Below are 25,722 nucleotides of genomic sequence, written 5' to 3' on the forward strand. Positions count from 1 at the left end.
TGCTTTTAACAGGTAAAATAGTGGGCAGGAAAGCTCTACTAGTACCAATGCTCCATTGTTAATTTCCATTCAAAACACCTGCTACCATACTTTTTTCCATTCCAAAACCTGAACCTCTTCTGCTGCAGTCTAGTTGAAAAACTTCTTGACCATGACAGAAAGTTAGTCTTTTGGCTCAAGTTTTGTGACATATTTAGTCTCTCCCAGTATGGGGAGAAAGTGCTGTCTTTTCAAGACTACAATTCCCAGAACTTATAGTTAGGTTTAAAAACATTTTCCCCACCAGAAAGGGCAATCAGTATAGAACCCAATTATACTAATATTTTGCATATATATGTAATTGTGTTGGGCAGCAAGGTGGCACAGTGGAGACAGTGCCAGACCAAGAGTCAGGAAGACCTAAGTTCAAATTCATCTTTAGAAACTTAATAGCTGTGTGATCCTGGGCAAGTCACTTAACCCTGTTTGCCTCAGTTTCCTCACCTATTCAATCAGCTGTAGAAGGAAAATGACCAACTACTACAGTATCTTTGCCAAGAAAACCCCAAGTGGAATTATAAAGTGTAGGAAACAACTGAAAAATGACTGAAACAAATGTAATAAAGTTAGGTCAAAAGAAATCTAGTTCTATTAGAATGTTACCTTCATGAGAACAGAGATGATGCTTTATCCAGGCTGTCTTGGTGGACTAGATCTGTTAGGTCCTGATTGTTCTAGAGCCTGTGATGTTAGGAATCTTGGGAAATAGGAAAGAAACTAACAACCAGGTCTTACAGATGAGGAAATTAAGTTTTAGGAATACTATGGAGCTTGCTCAAATTCATGTGGTGAAGCTGAGATCTGAACCTGGATTTCCTGGGTTCTTGAGTTCAGGGTTCTAAGGTTCCAATGGTGGAAAAACAAAGTAGAATCAAACTTTGACATGGGCACAAATGAATTCTCAGAGTCTAGTCTTCCATAAATCATCAATTCTATGTTTTTCCTTCTTAACAAAATAGCCTTCTTTGCTCATTGCCATCCCCATACTATTTCTGGCTATGACATTTTAAAATTGCCAAACATGGCCTGGGCATTTGGGTCAAGGGAATGCAAAAGTTGGCAGGCAGCTTTTATGCTCAGATAAACATCTAATGGGTTTAGCAAACATTTGAGCAGAGCAGAGAGATTTGTTCACTGGTTTAGGACAAATATGTACTGGCCATCTGGAGACAGAGGCACATGAGTGGGCCCCTGGATCTAAGGAGATGGGATTGTGGAGGACAGAGACACATGTTAGATGATGTCAAAAGTCAGGTGTATGTCACAATACATCCTGTTGATCCTGTGTGCATTTCTTGTCTACCCCCACCCCCATACCTTCATATGCTATGTTCATTTGTAAATAAAAGTGTTTTTCTTGGGTGGGTGAACAGTGCCTGACCAGGATGAAGTTTGTAAGGGAAACTGATAGAGAGCCTTTGACATTGTGTTTTGAGTTTTAAAGTTAGAATTCAGTTCAATTAAATAAATATTTATTAGGTACCTATTAAATATGTTGTTGTTCAGTCATTTTTATGTCACATCTGACTCTTTGTGACCCCATTTGGGGTTTTCCTGGCAAAGAAATTGTAGTGGTTTGCCATTTCCTTCTTTAGTTCATTTTTTTTTCTGTCACATCTGACTCTTTGTGACCCCATTTGGGGTTTTCTTGGCAAATAAATTGTAGTGGTTTGCCATTTCCTTCTCCAGCTTATTTTACAGATGAGGAAACTGAGGCAAACAGGGTTAAGTGACTTGTCCAGGGTCATACAGCTAGTACATATCTGAGACCATATTTGAACCCAGGTTTTCCTGATTCCTGGCCCAGGGTTCTATCCACTGCAACACCTAACTGCCCATTCTAGGTACAGGGGACAGCTATTAAAAAGATCCAGAGACAGGAGATAGAATATTGTGTGTTAGGAGCAGTGACTGGACTTGATCACAGAGTATGTGGAGATAGGAAGGGGCTATGTTGTGAAGTGTTTTAAATGGCAGATAACTTTATATTTGATTCTACAGGTAATAGAAAGCCACTGGATTTATTGAGTAGAAGGATGACGTGCTCAGATCTACACTTTGGAAAAAATTACTTTGACTGATTAGCTCCACTGAGTGTAGATTGGAGTAGGGGGAGGCTCAAAGCAGGGAGATCATTTAGAAGGTTATCTCAACAGTCCAGGGGATAGGGGTGGTTAGGTGGAGCAATGGATAGAGCAATGGCCCTGGAGTCAGGAGGACCTGAGTTCAAATTCAACCTCAGACAATGACTAGCTATGTGACCCTGGGCAAGTGACTTAATCCTGACTGCCCCCCAAAAAACTCCAGAGCAAATTATAGTCCAGGGGATAAGACTTGAAAGTCTCAACCAAGACAGTAGTTGTTGAATCATGGGGACTTATATGTGAGGTGAATGAGTGAGGAATAAAAGGGGGTACCAAACAGAACTGTGATTTGGACCTCGGTTTTATGGGTTCAGATTCAGTGTACTTCTCCTGGTTCCAAGGCCAGCATCCCCATGGGATCTCCCAGTACAGTACACATTCCCATCCAGTGGAAATGTGGGGTCTTCAATTACCAGTACTGGAATATACATGGGTTCATCAGATGTACTTTCCTCTTAGATGGGAGGAACCTAGAACAGAGAAACCCTGTCAGGGAGAAAAAAACACTGAAAGAAGAGGGAAGACTGTGAAACAGCACCCCAAAACAGACTTTTGCCTCCTCCCCAATTTTGCCAAGGTCTTCAGAGCACTAGACTGATCCTTTTGTTCTTGGCCAGGTGCGGACATTAATACTCAGGCCAGTGACAGTGCCTCAGCCCTCTACGAAGCTTGTAAAAATGAACATGAAGAAGTGGTGGAGTTCCTCTTGTCTCAGGGAGCGGATGCTAACAAATGCAATAAGGACGGGCTGTTACCTCTTCATATAGCCTCCAAACGAGGCAATTACAAGTGAGTTGACAGGACTTTATCTCCCCTACACCCCCATCCCTACCCTCCATATCCCTTTCTACAGTTCTTTCTTGGAGAGTTAGTCATTGATCTGACAGAGGAAGAGAATTCTTCTCTCTGGAGTTGGAATAAAAGAGAATTGTTACTGATTCTGTTATGTTCTAAAGTGCACACACATGAAAACCCTACCCTTAGGGAACAAAGTGCCTTATGTGGGTAGGAAGGGGGGAATCCTTCAGAAGATCCTAAGATATTAGAGTGGGAAGAAACCTTAGAAAGCTCAGGAGTTCTTAACTTTTTTGTGTGTCATGGAGCCCTTTGGAGGTCTGATGAAGGCTATGAACCCCTTCTCAAAATAATGATTTTAAAATACATAAAATGTATAGGATGGGGGCAGCTAGGTGGTGCAGTGAGTTAAGCGCCAGCCCCGGAGTCAGGAGGACCTGAGTTCGGTTCTGGCCTCAGACACTTAACACCCACACATAAAAAAAAAACAACAACAAAAAAAACCTAGCCATGTAACCTTGGACAAGGTACTTAACCTCAATTGCCCTCAAAAAAAAGGCAAACCCCCCAAAAATGTATAGGATGACAAAGGAAATTAATTATGTTGAAATATAATGATCAAAATATTAAAAAGAAAACCAATTTCACAGACCCCAGGTCAAGAATGCCTGACCATAGGATGAGGCCCACACACCAGCCCTGCCACTGCTGGGGACCTAAGGCAGTTTTGTCTAGACACCCCGGTTCCCCACTATGGAGGGGTTCCAGGTACCAAGATGGGTGGTGCTGCCCAAGGGCCCAGGAGGAAGGATGTGGGATCAGTCTGACCCTGGCCCAGGAGTTGTGGAGGTTGGGGGGTGGTGTGTATAATACCTTCATGATACTGGGTGAAAGCAAATGTCCACCTGGCTCACATACAGTCTGTGACCCTTCTGAACCAGCTGTCTCTAAAGATTATATTGCTGTTGTCGTTCAGTCTTGCTCAACTCTTTGTGACCCCATGGACCTTAGCACGCCAGACCCTTTTATCCTCCACCCTCTCGGAGACTGCCCAAGTTCATGTTCATGGTTTCCATGACACTATCCATTTCATCCTCTGCCATCCTCCTTCCTTTTTTGCCTTCAATATTACTGCTGAAAAGTCAGCAATAAAAGATCGCACTCTACCAATCCCAAATGGAAGTGACATTAAGGTACAACAGCTGTTTCGGGAATTTGGCAACGGGAGGACAGCTACTCTTCAGTACACAGCAGCAAATGTCTGAAAAGTGTCCTCCTACCATTTCTCAGGGTATGAAAGTTCAGACAGCTTGAGTACTGGCAGATCTAATAATTCACCCAAAGCACTAAAAGTGGGACATCTGACTCCTGCAAGTGCTAAGTGTGACCCTGGACAAGTGACTTAATCTGTCTTGCCTCAAAAAGAAAAAAAAACCAAACGAAAAATAAGTCTTATCAGGAATAAGACTTGAGAGTCTCAACCAAGATAAGAGCTGTTGAGTCAAGGAGACTTAACCGAAACATAAGATTGGAAAACTAGAAATCATCAATTATCCTGAAGTTTATTTTGTGGGTCTGAATGCCATGGAATGCATGGCTTTATTGGTGGCCTCAGCAATGGGAGTTATGATGATCCTAATGGGGGCTATAGTCATGTACCTTGAGAACACTCATCCGTGTGAGGTACTGAAAATTGTTCACAAAAGTAGCTTTGGGCAGGTAGCTCGAGCCTATGGCCATAAACTTTACCAGTTTGTTGCCCTGAAGGTGGTTCACAATGAAAAGTGCTTTCATCGACAAGCAGCCAAGGAAATTAAGAAACAGAATAAAACAGTCAGTGTGAAGGTTATTCACATGCTAGAAAGCTTTATATTCTGGAACCAAGTCTGTATGGCCTTTGGACTGCTAAGCATAGGCCTCAATGAGATGATCAAAAAGCACAAGTTTCAAGGGTTCAGTGTCCAGTGAGCACACAGATTTCTCACTCTTATCTCACAAGCCTTGGATGCTCTCCACAAAAGCAAGATCATTCATTGTGACCCGAAACCAGAAAACTTTCTTCTAAAACAGCATGGCTGTAGTGTAACCAAGATTGTTGGCTTTGGGATCCATCTGTTTTGAGTACTGGAAACTCTACACATACATCTATGTTTCTACAGAGCACCAGACATCATCTTGGGAATTCAATACAGGACACCTATTGATGTCTAGAGTTTGGACTTGCATTCTCACAGAAGTTTTGACCAGATAACCTCTCTTCCTTGGAGAGGAGGAGGAAGACTAATTAGCTCATATAATAGAGCTTCTAGGGATGCCCTCTTCAAAACTTCTTGAGCAAGCTAAGCATGCCAAGTACTTTATCTGCTCCAAGGGTCTGCCCTGATATTGTACTGTGACTATTCAGGCATCTGGGAGGGCGGTCCAGGGTAAGAAGTGAGGTCTCCCAGGCAGCCAAGACTGGGAGACAATACTGAAAGGATGTGATGACTGCTTGTTTATAGAATTCTTGAAAAGATGTCTTCATTGGGAACCCCTATCCTCCTGACCCCAGCTCAGGCTCTAAGAGAGACTTGGATTAGTAACTATGCCCAGACTTCTTCCTATAGAAAAAAATGTTAGGGGAACGGACAGTAAATTCTGTGAATTCTTTCCAGGGATTGGATTCCAAATTATCTACAATCTTAAAGCCAATTTCATGTCAGAAACTAAAGGCAGTATACCTTTATACTGCCTAGGCAGCTGTGGGGTACAGTAGATAGAGTACTGGCTCTGGAGTGAGGAAGATTCATCTCTCTGAGTTCAAATCTGACCTCAGATACTTCCTAGCTATGTGACCCTGAGCAAGTCACTTAATCCTGTTCACCTCAGTTTACACATAAATGATATTTTTAATCATCCTGAAAGCCTGCAAATTAGAAGATACAGAGTCCTTGGAGACATTGTTTTTATCAGACAAGATTTTTTAATGGTATAACTTTTTATGTGTATGGAAATGAACTTTTCAAGGGCTAATTACCTAACAACATTGTTTCAGCCACATTACAGTACCTATTAAATTACTTTTTAAAATAGGTTAAAAAAAAGATCTCCTAATCCTAAAATCCAATGAGATTAAGTGAGTCCAAAGGATCATAGATTTGGGGCTTTAGAAAAGTGATGTGTTGGAGGTAGCTCTAACCTGCTTGTAAGAGATGGTTAAATTTTTGTTGTGACCATTTACAGCTCAGAAAATCACAATCACTACAAATCAGGGTTGATTTAAAAAATTATTGTCTAGACTTGATAAAATATAAATAATGGAGATTATATTTAAAGTATGTGCATAGATTCCCCCCTGCCCCAGAGTCTGGTTGTTAAACATTTACTAAAACGCCCCTGCTTTAGAGGTCATCAAGGAAAACCCCATCATTTTACAATTGAGGTAAGTGAGGCCCAGATAGCTTAAATGACTTGCTCAGGGTTACACAGCTAAAAAGTATCTAAGATAGAATATGAACTCAGGTCTTCCATATTTCAACTTTTATCCAATATACCATACTTCCTATTGATCATGGACGCACAGATGATAATGTAAAGTCACATTTGGGTTAGAAAAATAAAACAACCCAGCTTCACAAGTACAAGATAGTGGAGGCCTAGTTAGACAGCAGTCTGCTTCTAAGAGACTTGGGAATATTTGCTGAATGTAAATTCACTGTGAGTCAACAGTGTGATTACGGCAACCCAAAAAGTAATGTGATCTTAAGCTAGATACATTAAGAGATACATAGACTCTAGTTCTTTTGTATTTAGCTCTGGAGTATTGTGTTTAATTCTAGATACTATATTTTTGTTGTTTTTCAATCATGTCTAACTTTTCATGACATCATTTGGAGGTTTCTTGTTAAAGATATTGGAATGATTTGACATTTCCTTTTCCAGCTCATTTTATAGATGAGGAAACTGAGGCAAATAGGGTTAAGTGACTTGCCCAGGGTCACACAGTTAGTGTCTGTGACCACATTTGAACTGAGTATTCCTGACTCCAGGCCTAGCACTCTTTTGCTTAACTGCACTGTATTTTAGGAAGGTTATTAATAATCAGGAGAGTATCCAGAGGAAGGGCAGCCAAGGATCATTTGAAGGAATTGGGGCTGTTTGGCTTGGGGAAAGAAGATTTAGGGGAAGTGCCTGGAAGGGAGAATGGATCTGTGCTTTTAGGTGCTTGAGGGCTGAAATGGTCACAATTAGCAAAAGCTAAAAATAGATAAATTCAGACTTAACTAAAGCACTTCCGAAAGATTAGAGCTGTCCGTAAGTGAATTGAGCTTCCCTGGGAACTAGCTGTTCCCCTTTGTCCTTGGTGGTGGTGGTAGGGTCTTCAAGGCTGAATCATCACTTGTCAGAGAAGTTTTAGTTGTTATTGGCTAGACTAACTGGCCCCTCAGGTCCTTTCCAACTCTAAGATCTTGTGAGTCTGTGAGGGAGGTACTATTTTCATTCCCATTGTACAGATGAGAAAGCTGATGCTGAGAGAGGTTGAATGACTTGCCCAGGATCACACGGGATTGTGAGGATCAGATGAGTTAAAATACGTGCATACCTTACAATACTGTTATTGTTGTTGTTGAGTCATTTCAGTAGAGCTGAACTTTTTGGACCCCCCGCATTGGGGTTTTCTTAGCAAAGAGACTAGTGTGATTAGCAATTTCCTTCTCCAGCTCATTTTACAGATGTAGAAACTGAGGCAAAATGGTTTAGGTGACTTGCCTAGGGTCACACAGCTAGGAAGTGTCTGAGGTCAGATTGTTATTATTATTATTACTGTTATATTATGGAAAGAAGGAAATAAGTATTTAAGAGGTACTTACTTTTGCCAGACACTGTATTAAGTACTTTAAGAGTATTATCTCATTTTAATCCACATCACTGTGTGGTAGGTGCTGTTATTACGGTATTTTCCATTTTACAGATAAGGAAACTGAAGTGGACAGAGGTTAAATTGCCCAGGGTTGATGATGATGATGATAGCTAATATTTATATAGCACCTACCATGTGAGAGGCACTGTGCTAAACACTTCACCATTATTATCTCATTTTATCCTTACAACAATCCTGGGAGGTAGGTGCCTTGATTAACCTTATATTATGAAGAATAATTATAATAAAAGCTAGGGGGGCCATCTCCAGTCATCCTGATCTAAATCTGGCCACTGGACACAGATGGCTTGTATCAGCAATGCCATATTCACAATGCCTATGGAGATTACAAATATGCTGATATAATTATCCATTACAAAATACGTCATGCTTGCCATATGGGGAAATAAACTAGAAAATTTATTAAGATACCAAAAGACTGAGTCCCAAAACCAGAAAGTGAAAGCCATCAGAGTAGTTATGATATTGGCACAGGTAGATAAAGTAGAAAGCACCCACATTTTCAAGCCTTTAAAACAGAGCTACCTCAGGCAAAGGTCCTCCTCTCCCCACGCACAGCAACCACCCAGCGTCCTGGAAGCGCGCTCCCAGCAGCTCCGTCCCCTGGCAGTCCTCAGCAGGAGTCCTTAGCAGAAAGTCCTTAGCAGTCCTAACTCAAAAAGGGCTTCACGCTGCCGCTGTCTCTGCTGCTGCCGCAGCTGCCATCGCCACCACCGCCAGCCACCACAGGAATGCTAGCTTGGCTTTCGCTTTTTCTGGCTTTCGCTTTCGCTTGCTCCGCCCCTTCCTGCTACGTCAGCATGTCCAATGGGACATGGAAGATGTTTAAATCCCATAACCCCTACATTCGGCCCCAAGATCTTTCATGTCCCTTACTTGGCAAAAATACAGTAGGAACAACTGGTGTCAACAAAATTTCACAACAATATAACAAGAATAGCACACAATAAACACAGAAAACCATATTTTAGGGTGGGGCTTTAGCACAAGCTCCCCATCATTCCCCCCACCCCGAACAAATGGGGCCCCAAAATCTTGTGGTAAGGGGTGAAGATCTCTTCTTCTATGGCTACTTGCTGCTGAAATCGGATGTAGAGCTGTCCCTGTACTAACGGGTCCCATTTGAGAGGTCAGTTCTTAATATGCTTGATGCCAGGTCCAAGGGTGACACATCACAGTTGCAGACAGGGGGTGACATCCAGCTTAAGCTATCAGGCATCTACAGATGGAGGGTACCAAGCCTGTGGAAACAAATCTAGCAAACAAGGTGAACAGACAAAAAATCAAGAAGAAGCAAAGAGACAATAACCAGACTATTGTAGCCTCACTCACGGTAGAATAAATGAGTTAAGGGTACAATTTTGTAATCATCTTCTCCAGAATAAACAATAGTTACAGTGTTATCCTTCCCATATGCTATAATCTCTGCAGCCTTTGGAACATCATCTGGCTTCCGTTTTACCCATACTTTAGCTCCTGATTTTATTCTATCAGTAGAACCAAATCCTTCAGTTCCTGTGACAGTTATTTTGGAAGGAGGGTTAGTTTTTACAAGTGGCATTGTTTTATAAGGAACGATAATCACTTGAACTATCCTATCATTCTTGTGAATCTGTATGGGCCCTTCACCTAAATTCTGGAATGTTACAACAATTTCTCCTTGATAATTAGAATCTATTACTCCAGCCAATACATGTATTCCTTGAGCTGCTAATCCTGATTTGGGTAAAATCTGTCCAAAGTGATTTTTAGGGATTCTTATGCATATCCCTGTGGAAATTTTTCTTATTTCTTTCCTGTCCAACCAAAAGTCCTCTAAACAATGTAAATCATACCCCACCGAACCAGGTGGTCCTGGGTACGGTGCTGGGACATCTGGCCTCAAGGTCCAATACTCAATATTTGGGATCTTGTGTGTTTGTTGTTTTCTAATTTGCAGATTGGGGGTCATCATTCTGGCTAGAGGTGTACTTCCTCCCAATGGTCTATTATTCAAATTACGCAAAGCCATGAACAAATTATCCTTCCAATGTTGATATGAATTATTGGAACTTAACTTCCTCAACTGTTCTTTCAGTAATCCATTCATTCTTTCAATTAACCCAGATGCTTCTGGATAATATGGAATATGATATATCCATTCTATATTGTTTAGTATACAATACTTCTTCATTTCATTGCCTTTGAAATGTGACCCATTGTCACTTTGAATCTGCATTGGGGTTCCATAATATAGACTTATGAGATCTAGAGTTTTACAAGTGTTTTTCTGGGTTGCATTCTTATAAGGACAAGCTACTAGTACACCTGAATAGGTGTCAACACAAGTACATATAAATCTGCATCCTTTATCCAGTGGTAGTGGACCAATATAATCTATTTGCCAGATTTGGGCTGGGACTTTTCCTCTTGCTATCTCTCCAGTTACTACCCGAGGAACAGTTCGCTCCTTTTCCAATTGACATATATGACATTCTTCTGCTATCTGTTTTAACAGTGAATGAGAGATACTAATACCTCAATCTTGTGCCCACTGGTGTGTGGCCTGGACCCCCAAATGGCCTGCTGTTTGGTGGACCCATTTTGCTAATACCGGCTCATCAGTTGTTGTCAAAGTAGGGACAATATGTTCAGTAGCAATCTTTGCCAGTTGATCAGCATGAGCATTGTACTCACGTTCTGGTGTGGTGGGGGCCACATGAGCATCTACATGAAAAACTGACAAGTCAGTGACCAAAGACATGTTCCAGATATCTTCCCATAATTCTTTGCCCCAGACTTGTTTACCATGAATTTCCCAATTTTCATTTTTCCACATGGGCATCCATGTAGCTAACCCATTAGCTACCGCCCATGAATCAGTGAATATATGACACTGTCCTCCTTGTTCTATTTTGATGGCTTGATATACTGCCATAAGTTCAGCATATTGGCTACTTGCACCTATCCCAGTACTTTCCAAAGTCCTTCTAGTGCATGGGTTATAGGCCACTGCTTTCCAATGTCTTTTTTGGCCCAAATATTTTGCTGTCCCATCAGTAAACCATGCATGTTTCTTTTGTTCCTCAGTTAATACATCATATCCCTCATTCCATTTTACAGTGGACTGTACCAACTGTTGCTTTGGCTCAGGGGGTGTGTCATTCCTCTCAATTTCTATGTTTGCTATAGATTCATGCAGAGCAGAGACTCCGCTTTTGCCTGTTTTCGCTCTATTTTGAATATACCACTTCCATTTGATTATACTAGCCTCTTGGGCATGTCCAATTCTGTGAGAAGCTGGGGTACTCATTACCCAGGTCATAATTGGGATTCCAGGTCTTAATATCACTTCATGGCCCACAGTCAGTTGTTCAGTCTCCACTCCAGAGGAGAAAATTAATCTGATGACTTTACACAGCCCTGCCTCATTTAAGTCCGATTCCCTTACATGTCATAGTATCACCTCCCTGATGTCATGGTCCTCTTCAAGAATGAAGGACAGGGGTAGCTGAGTGGTGCAGTGAATAGAACACTGGCCCTGGCATTAGGAGGACCTGAGTTCAAATCTGGCCTCAGGCCCTTGACTCTTCACTAGCTGTGTGACCTTGGGCAAGTCACTTAATCCCAATTTACTTGCCCGCCTTCCTCCCCCCCCCAAAAGAAGGACAAACAGCAATAACAACTAACATAATATTAATATAAAATAAATATAAAATAACATAAAATTTAAATTGCTTACTATGTCATCGTGCTTACTATATACTTTATATAGTGCTTACTATGCCAGGCACTGTGCTAAGCACTTTATTATTATTATTATTTCATTTGATCTCACAACAATCCTTGGAGGTAGGTATTATTATTCCCATTTTGAAGATGGGGAAACTGAGGTAAAAAAGCAGTTAAGTGATTTGCCTAGGATCAGACCACTGCTAGGAAGTTTCTGAAGTCAAATTTGAACTCAGGTCTTTTTGACTCCAGACCCAGCACTCTATCCACTCCATCACCTGGCTACCTTTCCTTATGGATAAAGAAACCCCATCTCTCAGTGCTGGCTGGAATCTTCTCTGCAACTTAATGTCTTAAAAGAGTTATCTACCTGTCTACAAGCCTGTCCTTACTATCCATAAACTCTTTGAAAACATTAAAACTCTGTATAAATATGTTAGTAATAACAAAATTAATATTCATCTAGTCAGAACTGCTCATTTTGTAGATGAGTAAATTGAAGTCCAAATGAATTAAATGACTGGTCTAAGGTCACACAGCAAGTTAGTGGTAGAGCTAGCTAGATGCCCTTTCTGATGTTCCTATTCTAAGCCCTGAACTAGAAGATAGGAGACTTGAGTTCGAATGATCGTGTTAACCATGCAACCCTGAAAAAGTTCGAGCCTCAGTTTCCTTATTAGCAAAATAGAAATAAAAAACTTGTCCTTCCTACTTGTGACAAAAAGCATGTTGTAGACCTCAACATGTTCTAGAAATAGGAATTATCACTTGTCAGCTGAGGTTCCTGGGGGGAACCTCATATTACTCACTTTTTCCAGTTGTCCTATTACCTAGTGCCCCTTCTTCTGGGGTAGAGAGATAAATACATTACATAATTATCTCTGTTAATGAAGGCAGGGATTATGGGGTGGTGCAAAATAATAGATGATTCAAAAGGTTTTGAAATGCTTTCAGTGACAGACTTGGAAATTTGCTTGTTCATGAATTCCTTCAGATTCTCAGTTGTAAAGCAGGTTCTGATCTGCTTTGGCAGAGGGAGTCCCTCCCTACCCTAAGGAAGTCACAGGTCCATTAAAAACAACAACGCAAAAAATTAAAACTTTGTGTAGAACATCTTACTGGACATGGATACACCATGTTCAGATAAGACAGGGTCCTTATTCCTTATGCACCTCTGTGCCTGGCCTTAAATACCTTCTAATCTGACCTAGATGCTGATCCCCAGCTGTTTGACAATGCTTGGGGGATTTTCTATGATTTGCAAACTGGACGGTGGACTCAGGTATTCTTCTATGGCTTTACAATTTTCACCTACAACATTTTCTTCCTCTAAGAAAATTGGATACATGAAAATCTACATACACACAACATATATAGGGACAGTCACAATTTTTGCTTTACATGTGTAATCTAATGTGCTCATGATATGATTCAATTTATTTCACTCACACAGAACTTTAGAGACATTGGGCTGGATTGGTGTCAATATGGATTAGTGGGTGGACCACAGGAATTGAAATCCGGAAGACTAAGAGTCAAATTTGCCTCAGGCCCTTGGTAGCTGTGTGACCTTGGGCAAGTCACTGAACCACTATCAGCCTCAGTCTTCTCTTCTGTAAAATGAAAGGGTCAGATTCAGGAGCCTCTCAGGTCCTTCCCAGCTGTAAATTTATGAGCCTATGAATCTGACATACTTGATTTGTGTGGTGTTCTTAGATTCATTCTTGGCTCAAAGCTCTTTCCATAATTATAACTGATATAATTAATGACAATGTCCTATCTCTGTCACAGTCCAGAGGTCAAGTACAGACCTGACTTTTTCACTGGTGTGAAATGAAGCGTTAACACACTATCTCGAGAGCAGCTAGCACCACATGTTTTTTAGAAATGACCAATTCTTCTGCCAAGTAGACAATCATTATTAACTGCTCTGGTATTTGGAACAATATCTTCCATGGTGACCCCTTGGGAGTCATGCAAATTGAGTGTGTAATTTTATAGGAATGAACCATTCAGATTTTGAGCAAAAGCGTGAAGTCTCCATAACGCAGAAATGACAACAATTTGTTTGCTGAGGGCAGTGTCTATTGATTTTCATGGTGTTTGCCTTTTTGTTAAAACACCCTCCCTGCTCAGGGTGTGTGAGCCTGGGATTTCATTGGTCTAGGGAACTCCCTAGAAGAGGAGACTCCTCCTAATGGTACAGATTCAGTCACTCAGTCAAGCCAGTCAATGAACATTTACCAAGTGCCACCATATACCCAGCACCATGCCAAGCACTGTGCTAAGCACGGGGCATATGAAAAGAGGCAAAAGACAGTCCCTTCAAGGAGTTCCCATTCTATTGGGATAATACAAGCGCAACAAAACATAAGCAAACAAGTTAGAGACAGGAAAAAGATGAAAGGATTAAAAGAGGGAAGTTGTGGTTTTTTTCAAGTCCTTTCAGTTGTGTCCCCATCTGGGGTTTCTTTGGCAGAGATAAATGGTTTGCTATTTCCTTCTCCATATCATTTTACAGATAAGGAAACTCAGGCAAACAGGGTTAAGTGACTTGCCCAGGGTCACACAACTGCATTTGAACTCAGGAAGATGAGCCTTCCAGAATGCAGGCCCAGTGTTCTATTCATTGTGCCACCCAGCTGTAGGTATCTCCACAACTTTTAGTTGACTTGGAAAGTGAGAGATTAAGGGATTTGTCCAAGGTTACATAATAGATTTGTGTAATAGGCAAGACTCAATCTCAGCCCTTCCTGATTATTTTCTTTTCGTAGAAGGTAGAGGGGAAGCATTTGGGGGTTGTGACTTCCCCAGGGTCACTCAGTAAGTATCTGAGGCCAGATTTGAACCCAGGTCCTCTTGACTACTGGGCTGGTGCTCTATCCACTGTGCCATCTAGCTGCCCCTAGGTCTTCCTGATTCTAAGGCAGTTTGTCCGTTAGGCGACACTGCTTTCCACTGAGTGTGGGACCTATGGATAATGCTGACAAAGAAGCCTTGTTGCTTCAAAATTCCTGTGTCTTTGACACCATCCACACCTTTATATTCTTTTTTTAAATGAGAAAATAATTATATACTTGCATTGTATATATCTCATAGTCACTATAAAACAGAAGCAGAATGATTACATTTAAGAGGTTAACATACACAGAAATCCATGGCTTTTAAAAGTTTTTTTTCTTTTCTTTTTAATGTAATATGAATCAAGAGCTAGACAAAAATCAAAGCTTGGCAGCTCAATGAATAACAGCTCAGGAAATTAGTGTTGTAACCAAAACTGACTCTAATGCTAAAGCTATTTTTCTCCAAATGCAATTTCGTTACATTTATCCTTTAGCTGGAGAAAGGTTTTGTTTTTCCATGGAGATAGCATTACCTCTGTAATAGTATTCCTCCTTTGAATTTCATATATTGTGTGCTCATATGGATACACACACCTTTATATTCTAACAAACAAATCCTTTCATTTCTCTAGACCTCAGTTTCCCCGTCTGTAAAAAGGATGAGTTGGCCTTGAACTAGGTCCTTAATCTTTTTGTTGGTGAAACCTATGAATCTTTTCTCAGAAATGTCTTTAAATAATTGAAAGAAATACTCAATTTCAGCTAAAGGTTAGTAAAAATGAAGATGTAATTTAAAAATTTTTTTATTTTGTCAGCATCCAAATTCATGGGCCCCTTGGAATCTATCTATGATCCACAAATTGGGAATCCCTGGACTAAACCATCTTGAAGGTCCCTCTCAGTCCTGACCTTCTACTTTCTACATTCTCTTTCTACGGGCCCTTCCAGTCCTAACCCTCTCTGTTCTCTGTGCTAAGATTCTGGTCTTAGCAGAAGTCAAATGAGATGTTTGTAAAGCCCTTAGCACAGTATCTGACACTTAGTAGAAGCTTAATAAATGCTTGTTTATCCTTCCCTCCATTCTAACTTCTATTCTAATATTCTACGGTTCTGTTTTTGCCAGTTTCCATATACAGGTATTTCTTACTCTAAGCAGATTGATTTATGAAAATCCATATTCACACAAAAGACTCATTAGGGTCATTCTTTACTTTCTCTACTTTTCCACAGGGTTTCTTTAAATCTCCATGGTACTCCTCTAGTATGCTTGCAATATGAATAATTTTATAAAAATTTAATTTATACACAGATTCCTTCATCTGTGGCTGCCCAGTGAGGTCCTTCCATAATGCAGAACAAAGACAGAAGCATTATTTACTGTCAAATACTCCAAATAAATGGAGTCCTAGAAAAAGGAGAGGGAAGGCAGGTGTCCCCCCTGCTCATATTTCTGGAGGTTAAGCGAAGGCCAAGCAATATTATTTGGGTGAATGCTTGGGGACTAATTATTTTATGTATACAGATAAGCTTCTAATGGGAAACTGTAGTTTTGTTTTATTTTCTCTAGAAGGGAAAAATGTTGAAAGTTTGCAGGGGGTAGTCAATGTCATTCTCCTATTTAAGGCTCTGAGAACCCTAGCAACATGTCCTCCCTCTCTCCTAAGAAGAGAAAAGAAATGAGTGAAATGTTGCCTTTTCTGAGGCACGGTTTCTACATCTGTACAACGGGGAGAAAAATAGTTATGCTACATATTTGTATAATATGTGCATATATGTATACAAATATGTATATATGCATACATATGTGTGTATGCATGTATTTATGTATGTATGAGAATTATCAGGGACCTTAGAGGACCAATCTTCCATACGTTACAAATAAGGAAACTAAGATGCAGATAGGGAAAAATGACTTGCCCATGGTCATACACCTATTAAGTGGAATAGCCAGGATTAGAGCCCAGGTCTGTTGACCTCAGACTCTGAGAGGCTGTGGATAGGACAGTGAACCTGAAGGCAGATATACCTTGGGGCAGCTGGGTGAAGCAGTGAATAGAGCACTGGCCTTGGAATCAGAAAGATTCATCTCCCTGAGTTCCAATCCAGCTTCAGATACTTACTAGCTGTGTGACCCTGGGCAAGTCACTTAACCCTGTCTCCCTCAGTTCCCTCATCTGTAAAAGGAGCTGGAGAAGGAAATGGCAAACATCTCTAGTATCTTTGCCAAGAAAACCCCCAAAGGGGTCACAAAGAGTTGGATAAGAGAAAAACTAATTTGCTGTCAAAGACAATAAACTCACAAATGAACAATAACAATTAAGACCTCTGGAGGGGCGGCTAGGTGGCGCAGTGAGTAACAGTGCCAGCCCCGGAGTTGGGAGGACCCAGGATCAGTTCTGGCCTCAGATACTTAACACCCACACAAAAAACCTGGCCATGTAATTTGAGCAAATTACTTAATCCCAATTGCTTAAAACAAAACAAAACAAAAAAAGCAAGACCACAAGGGTGGCAAATCATTTTACTTTCTTGGCCTCAGTTTCCTCATCTACAAAGTGAGAGAGCTAAAAGCTACAAAGTGATGGTCTATAAGGTGCCTTCCAGCTCTGCCTCTGTGGTCCTTGCTAACCCCTTCCTGGGCAGAGAGAGCCCTCTGGCCCTGAGCAGTAGGAGCTTGGGGAATGTTATGGCTATGACAAAGTATTTGTTAGGGATGGCTGAGGGCCAGGCCCACTGCACCCAGCCCTTCCTCTTCTGACCGCCACCTTTGCGGGTCTAGATCAAGCCTCCTGAGCTTGCACAAACAGAAATTATAAGTCAATGAGTCCCCCTGGGTGTGTAAATTTCCTTTGTAGGTTTGAAAGATTGATTTGTGAAACAACAGTCCATGATCCCAATGATAATACTTTCTGCTGGTGTCATAGTGTGAGACTTAGTGGTGTCGGATTTCAAGGGGGCCAGAGAAAATTCATTTTGCCAGGACTTGGGTAAGCTGGGAAACTGTTTTCGTGGTATCTGCTCCATGAACTGTTTCTGCCCTCCACTGAAATGTGTGAAAAGATGTGGTCACCTGTGAAGATTAGGGTCTGTAATAGAATCTGCGTTCCTCTGGATTGGCCCTTGTCTGTTGTCCTTGGGCACAGAATCTAGAATTATAGAATGTGGCTCCTAGAATTATGTAATCTTAGAATGTCAGAATCTTTTAAAATCGGATTGATAATTTGTCTTTAAATCACCTCTCATTCTCAGTATATTACTTTACTTCTCCCTCCAGAGATCCATACTTTAGAATGAATCATAACCATAGGGCGGTGCGATAAATAGAGTCCTAGGCCTGAAATCAGGAAGACTCATTTTGCTGAGTTCAAAAAGTCTCAAGACACTTACTAGCTATGCGATCCTGGGCAAGTCACTTCACCTTATTTGCCTCAGTTTCCTCATCTGTAAGATGAACTGGTGAAGGACATGGGAAAAACCACTCCAATATCTTTGCCAAGAAAACCCCAAATAGGGTCATGAAGAATTAAACATGACTAAAACAAATAAATGTAGGGAGTGGCCTTGTGATTCCATTGGTATAAGGAACTCTACCAATGTAAGTCAGCACTTTTCTTTGCAATTTACAGCCTTAGAGAGTTACCTAAAACACTGAGAAGTTAAATGACTAGGGCAGGGTCACAAATGCATGATGTCTCAGAGGTGGGATGTGAACCCAAGTTGTCCTGTCTTGAAGGTTAGCTTTCTATCCACTCTACCACATTGACTTTAAGTATCAAAAAGAGAAGGGGGAAAAAAAGTAATCTATTAAAACTAACCAACATATTAACTAAGTTGCATGCCCAAAGTCCACCTATGCAAAGGAAGGAAGAGGGTGCAGAATCATAGCATCTTAAAATGAGAGGATCTTAAGACCTTCCAAGGCATTTGGCACAACCACTTTCCCTATATCATTCTTTTTTTTGTCTTTTTGGATGGGGGAAGGCAGGGCAATTGGGGTTAAGTGACTTTCTATATCATTCTTTACATGTGACAATCTGGCTGCTACTTAATCACTTCCAGTGATGGGGAACTCGTTACCTCCCAAGAGAAATCCATCCTCATATTGGACATCTCTGAATTAGATATCTTGGCCATCACAAGGAAAATTTCTGTTATGAGCTGTTCCTCTGGGCAAATTAATCATAATTACATTTTGACTAGAGGGGCTGTATGGTATAGGGGAAAAAATGATTTTTCAGTCAGAGGACTTCAAATGTTAACTCTTTCTCTTTCTACTTGTGTGACCATGTACAAATCACCTAACCTTTTGGGCCTTCATTTCCTCCTCTGTAAATATGGATGAATTGAATTACATGACCTTACAAATCCTTTCAGCTCAAGGTCTATGTTCCTATGACTTTTCTCTAAGAGAAGACAAAGGCCCAAGGAGAACTGCTTATCCAAAGTTTCCTCTGTTTTTCTTGCCATTTCTGGAAAAAAAATAATTCAGTGAGCCTAAGTGTTACCTCCCTTTTCCCAGATGCAGGTATGACCCCATCTCTTGGATGGTGCCTAAAGCTCAGTTCTCTGAGGGACCAAATGAGGGGTCAAACTAGGTGATCTTCTGGCAGGATAAGAACTAGAAACCAAGTGTCCTGACTCCCTTCCCACCTAGTTAAACTCATCAGTTCTTTGTCTAATTCCTCTTGGACTCCTCTGCCTAAAAATACAAGGATCATATAATAGCATCCTTCCCCAGACAGTAATACCTTTGTTAGGCCTCCAAGATAATATTTGTTTTTTAAAGGGATTTTACTGTCACGAGTCACCTCAGAGAGCTAGTGATATTTCTGGCTGATTTTTCTGATGTATAAGATCATCTCAAAATTTACATATATATATGTCAGCCTATATGGATAAATCAGCTTATTTTCACATACCACACTTCTCAGTTCTAATGAATTGATAAGCCTTATCCAATTGGAGAGAAATGTTAAGAATCATTCAAAACAAATTGGAATTCTTGCACACTTTGAAAAAAGGATTATACTCTATAAAGCTGCCCTTGTGATAAGCTTCATAAAATGGCATCAGAACCAGAGAATATTAGAACTGAAAGGAATTTTTGGACATAGAATGTATTAGAATATAGAACTCAATGTTGGGGGTAGAAGGAAACAGTCTTGTAAACTGGAGTAAACCACTCCTCTGAAATGCAGTATCCTGGTCTTTAAAATGGAGATAATTATTTTTCCCTCGCCTACCTTGCAAAGTTTTTAGGAAAGAAATCAGTAAATCTTAAGTGCTATAGAATTGTGACTTAGTATAATTTTGAAAAAATGTTTGGAACATAGAATGTTAGAATGTGAAGAGTCCTTAGAAATCAGCAAATTCAAATAATGTAGTTTCAATGTTATAAAAATCAGATAAATATAATAAAACTAATTTCTATGTTTGTTAAATCTGCCCATCTGACATTGATGCTAACAATTCACTGCTAAAATTTCTCTGGATGTATCATAGAATCATCGATCTAAAGGTAATAGTATACTGGCAAAAGGTTTAACAACCAGCTTTCTGAAAAAAAGGGACCTTAAAATTTAGTCTGCATCATTAACACTAGGTTAGGTAGGTGGCAGCTAGGTTGTGCCGTGGATAGAGTGCTAGCTCTGGAGTTAGGAGGACTTGAGTTCAGATCCAGTCTCAGACACTGGCAAGCCACTTGACCCTGTTTACCTCAGTTTCCTCATCTCCAAAACGAGCTGGAGAAGGAAATGGCAAAATCATTGCAGTTTCTTTGCCAAGAGAATTCCAAATGAGGTCAGAAGGAACCCTACCTGATTCAAGGTCAACATGAAAAACAACAATAATTAATACTTTGGTTAAGTGTAGACCCTAGGCAATCACCAGAACCATAAATCAAGCCCCGCTTTATAGCATTTGTTGATTCCCTAAGTGTAAATGCTCAGACTGTAAATTTAACCTTTATCAAGCTCCAGCACGCCCCTGTTCCATCCAACCTCCTCATTTTACAGATAAGGAAGCTAAGTCCTGGGGAGATTAAATGACTTTTCCAGAGTCACACATGTCATGAATATCAGAGAAGGGATTGGAACCAAGGTCCTCTGACTCCAGAGAAAATGTCTCCCCAGCTAAAATGAAATTTCCTGTAAGACAAGGGTTATATTTCCTGCCTTTTTTGGCTTTCTTACTCCATACTTCTGTCCCAGGATACCTACATGGTACTAGAAATATAATAAGTCTGTAAAATTAATAAGAATAACTACTAGTCTTGGGGCAGCTAGGTGGCACAGTGAATAGAGCACTAGCCCTAGAGTCAGGAGGACCTGAGTTCAAATCCGGCCTCAGATACTTAACACAAAAAACTAGCCATGTGACCTTGGGCAAGTCACTTAACCCCAATTGCCCTACCTTCTCCCCTCCAAAAAAAAAAAGCAAAAAAGAAAAGAATAGCTATACTTCATATTGTATCTATTTCGTGTCAGGCACTGTGCTAAATGCTTTACAAACACACTCATTTAATCATCACACTAACTCTGAGAGGTAGGTGCTATTATTATCTTCATTTTACAGTTGAGGTAACTGAGGCAGACAGAAGTTAGGTCCTATGCCTAGAGTCATATAGCTGGTCAATGTCTGATGGATTTGAATGCATTTCTTCTTGACTCTAGGCCTAGCACTCTATCCTCTGTTAGCACTCTGCTGCCTCAATTATTGACTATAATAGTATAAAAATACTAAAATAAAACATATAATATTAATAATTAATTTATTATTATTTATACAATAAATATATTTTTATATATGGGTATGGATAAATATGGATAATAACTGTATCCATGTATAATAAATAATTATAAGTAATTTTTAAAAATAAAATAGTACCTTCCTAAAACAGCTATGTTTTCCAGAGTATTTTTACGTGGTTTTTCCTCCTTTGATCCTTGCAACAACACAGGTGGGACAGATGACATTATTCCCTTTTTGCTGGGGTCCCTCTGCCCGTGGAATCCTCACCTGCCCTACGGTCCTCTACTTACCCATATCCGGGTCTTCGGTCGTCACCGGCCCCTTGAGGGGAACAATCACCAGACAGAGAGCGGAGGGAGTTTTTGGGGGGTGTTTATTCTCCACTGATTACATCGCGTCTCGTGTCTCCCGTCTCGCGTCTGGCGTCTCCCCTCTACTTCCGCCCTAGGGCCTTTATAGCCCTTCCCGACCCTTCTCGCCCCATCATCAGTCCCAACAGCATTTATCACCATATATGGGCTCCTGGTTATACTAGTCTTCTTCTCCGCCCCTGGGGCGGGGCAGGGTCCCTTTACACCTTTTAAACAATAATAATAGCTAACATTTATATTGAGCTTACAATAAGTGTTTTACAAATGTTATTTTATTTGATCCTCACAACAACCCTGGGAGGTAGGTGCTTTTATTATCCCCATTTTACAGATAAGAAAAAAGTAAGGCAAAAAAAGATTAAGTTACCTGCCCAAGGTCACACATCTAATAAGTATCTGAGGTTGTATTTTAACTCAGATCTTCTTGACTCTGTACCATCTAGCCTCCTCTATTTTTACAGAAACTGAGGATCAGAAAGCTTATATGACTTGCCTAAGATCACTGGGTGAGTTAGATACAGAATTAGGACCAGAAACCAGGTTTTTAAATTCTAAAGCCATTGCTTTTTCTGCTATGCCAGAATAACATGACTCTAGAATCAATACTTCATCTGTCCTATTCTGAGTAAAACTTTTTTTTTTGAGGGGGGAAGGCAGGACAATTGGGGTTAAGTGACTTGCCCGAGGTCACACGGCTAGTAAATGTTAAGCGTCTGAGGCCACATTTGAACTCAGGTTCTCCTGACTCTAGGGCCAGTGCTCTATTGACTGCACCACCTAGCCGCCCCTGAGTAAAACTCTTAGTGAGATATCCCATAACTTATTTCTATCTTGTTTTATAGGATTGTTCAGATGCTGCTTCCTGTGACCAGTCGCACACGTGTGAAGCGCAGTGGGATAAGCCCCCTCCACCTGGCTGCGGAGAGGAATAATGACGATGTTCTGGAGGAGCTCCTGGATGCCGGCTATGACGTCAATGCCACCCTGTCCCCCGAGAGGTCCCGCTTGTACGAGGACAGGCGGAGCACTCCCCTGTACTTTGCTGTTATCAATAACAACATCTATGCTACTGAAATGCTTCTGCAGGCCGGGGCGAGCCCCAACCTGGACATCATCAACCCGCTGCTCATCTCCATCCGCCATGGCTGCCTCAAGACTATGCAGCTCCTGTTGGACCACGGGGCCAACATTGACGCCTACATCTCCAGCCATCCCACCACCTTCCCAGCCACCATCATGTTCTCCATGAAGTGTCTTTCACTTCTGAAATTCCTCATGGACCTAGGGTGTAATGGTGATTCCTGCTTCACCTGTCAGTACGGGAATGGCCCCCACCCCACCGCACAGACCACATCAAGCAGGTTCAATGAGATGCCCTTGGACAAATCACCCACTGTCGTCCAGGTAGGTGGAGGAGCCCAAGACTAGCATAAAATCACAGAACCCCAGAGCTGGAGAGGATCTCATGTGTCATGGAGTCCAACTTTTACCCAAATAATGAATCTCATCTCCAACATCCCCAAACAGTGGTTATCTTGTCTACACTCAAAGACCTCAAGATAGTCCATTCCACTTTTTTTTTTTTGGTGTATTTTCAGTTGTTGGAAATTTTTTCCTGACATTTAATCAACCAATAGGCCTTTATCAAGAACCTACTGGGGGTGGCTAGGTGGCGCAGTGAATGGAGCAGCCCTGGAGTCAGGAAGACCTGAGTTCAAATCCTGCCTCAGACACTTAACACAAAAATTAGCCGTGTGACCTTGGGCAAGTCACTTGACCCCAATTGCCCTCCAAAAAGCAACCCCCCCCAAAACAAACAACAAACTACTATGTGCTAAGCCCTGTATCAGGTGCTAGAAATACAAAGATAAGAGTGAAATAATTCTTGCCCTCCGGGGGCTTAAATTCTAATGGGGAAAGACAACATGTAAATATATAGAGCTAGACATAACATATGCAAAATGAACACAAGGAATTTTATGGAAGAGAGAATTAGCAATTAGGATGGGGGGAGAGGGGGAGTCAGAAAAAGTTTCAGGTAGAATATGGCACTTGACTTGAGCCTTGAAGGAAACCAGGAATTCTGAGAGACTGAGGTAAAATTACAGGCATGTGGCACAGCAAAGACAAAGGCATGGAGACGGGAAATGGAATGTTATATATGCAGACTAGCAAGGAAGCCAGTATAGATTGGATTGCAAAGTGGCAAAGTATAATGTAAAAGAAGATTGGAAAGGCAGGAAGGGTACAGGTTGAGAAGAGATTTAAATGCCCAATATTCTTTTCTGTGATTTTTATCCTTATTTCCTTATTCTGTCTCTTGGGATCAAGAAAAACAAATCTGATCCTTCCCTATGAACACTTTAAATATTTGAAGATAGTAATTATGATTGTTCTCTCTCTCCCTCCTCTAAAAAAAAAAACAAACCCAAACAAAAAAAATCTCGTGTTTGTTCTTTCATGTGATTCTCATGTCATGGTCTCTAGTACCCTCCCCACCCAGCTGAGCTGCTCTGGATGTGTTCCAACTTATCAATATCCTTCCTAAAATGTGATGCCCAGAATGAAGCATGGAATTGTAGATATGGCCTCATCAGGGCAGAAGTCAGCAGAACTATGCCATTTCTTGAGCTGTTCTATGTTCTGGGCAACTTTACATTAGTCATATATGGGTTATTAATTTTAACGTTTTTAATCAATTCAGTTCAATAAACACTTATTAAGTTCCTGCTATATGCAAAACACTAGTAATCCTAGATACTAAGGAAGCTGTGAAGATGAAACAAAACCCATGTGTACCCTGCACTCATGGGATTTCAAATCTAATAGGGGAGAAAGATCTGGGTTACTTTGCGCAAATCACTTCATCCCTTTGGGCATCTGTTACTGAAAAATGAAAGGCTACGCAGGTAGTTTCTATGTTCTCTTTAAATTCCAAGCACTATGGTTTGATTTATTTCAAAGACAAAATTATTCCGTAACTAAATCAGCTTGGGAAAAGCTGTACTAGATCTTGGGGTTATCTTTGCCCTTTCTTCTCCCTCACCTCTCATATGCCATCAATTACCAAGTCCCATTAATTTCAGTTCATCAATACCTCCTATATCTGTCTCCTTTCTATTCCCACAGCTACCACCCTAGTACAAGCCCTCATTACAAACTATCTAAACTACAGCAATAATCAATCCATAAACGTTTGTTAAGTGCTGGGGTTACAAAAAGAGGGAAAAGATAATCCCTGCCCTCATGGAGTTTACAGATGACTGGGGGAGACAACAAGCAAACAAATATCTATAAAGCAAGCTATATACAAGATAAATAGGGAATAATTAACAGAAGGAGAGCACTAGAATTAAGTCAATAGCCTTTCTATTAAAAGGAGAAGAGGAACATGCATTTGCAGGAGATGATAAGCCTCACCAATTTTCACAGTTGCCTGCCAAACTTTCTCCCTGGGATAAGCTTTTAAAATACCCAGATGATGGACCAGGGAAATAATTGAATGAACTCTGGGTATCTCTGCCTTAAAACTTTAGCCCTTCCAATCCATCCTGAATACAATTATAAGATAATCTTAATTATGCATAGATCTGGTCACATCACTCCTTTTTTCAAGATAATTCATTGTTCCATCTTCTCTGCTCAGTACAGTTCAAACTGCCTAGCATTCAAGGCCTTCTGTACTTTGACATCAGCCTACTTCGACCGAGATTATTCTCTACCTCTTGCAGAGATATAGTCTCTGTGTTTTTGCTTACCCAGTTCTCTATACCTGGAGTTCTCTTTCTCTCCTTTATTAACTGGTTGGATTTTTGCTTATCCTTTCAAACCCTATCTTATAATGCTGCTTCCTCAAGGAAGCATTCCTGGACTCCCCTTGGAAACTTGGTACTTGGTTTTGCACCTTTCTTATGTGCTTGTCATGCCATATTCTGCATTCTCTTTAGATATGTTCAACCCTCTACTAGACTGTGAATTTCCCAAGGGACTCTATCTTATTATCTAATAATTTGTGTTCTGTACATAGATGAATGAATATTTAGGGCAGGGATTCTTGACTTTTTTGTGCTATGGACCCTTTTGGCTGTCTGTTGAAGCTTAGGAAGCTAGATGATTCAGTAGATAGAGAAGTGAACCTGGAATAAAGA

At 40.7% G+C, this 25,722-nt stretch overlaps 1 protein-coding gene and 1 pseudogene across 6 annotated transcripts in view; both read left to right on the forward strand.

Moving 5' to 3' along the window:
* Window positions 1-25,722, forward strand: part of ASB2 (ankyrin repeat and SOCS box containing 2) — a 97,404-nt gene that overhangs the window by 61,502 nt on the left and 10,180 nt on the right. For all 6 annotated transcript variants that reach the window (XM_069086019.1, XM_069086014.1, XM_069086016.1 and 3 more), the window contains 2 exons: window positions 2,801-2,972; window positions 22,417-22,978. In XM_069086019.1, coding sequence (XP_068942120.1) covers window positions 2,801-2,972; window positions 22,417-22,978 — 734 coding nt within the window. The remainder of the gene's footprint in view (window positions 1-2,800; window positions 2,973-22,416; window positions 22,979-25,722) is intronic.
* Window positions 4,155-5,649, forward strand: LOC138159710 (dual specificity tyrosine-phosphorylation-regulated kinase 3-like; annotated as a pseudogene).

The sequence above is a fragment of the Petaurus breviceps genome, unplaced genomic scaffold, assembly GCF_028583685.1.
Source record: "Petaurus breviceps papuanus isolate PSGF00001 unplaced genomic scaffold, PetGlider_PUasm1.0 177, whole genome shotgun sequence".
In the NCBI taxonomy this organism is placed as follows: Eukaryota; Metazoa; Chordata; class Mammalia; order Diprotodontia; family Petauridae; genus Petaurus; species Petaurus breviceps.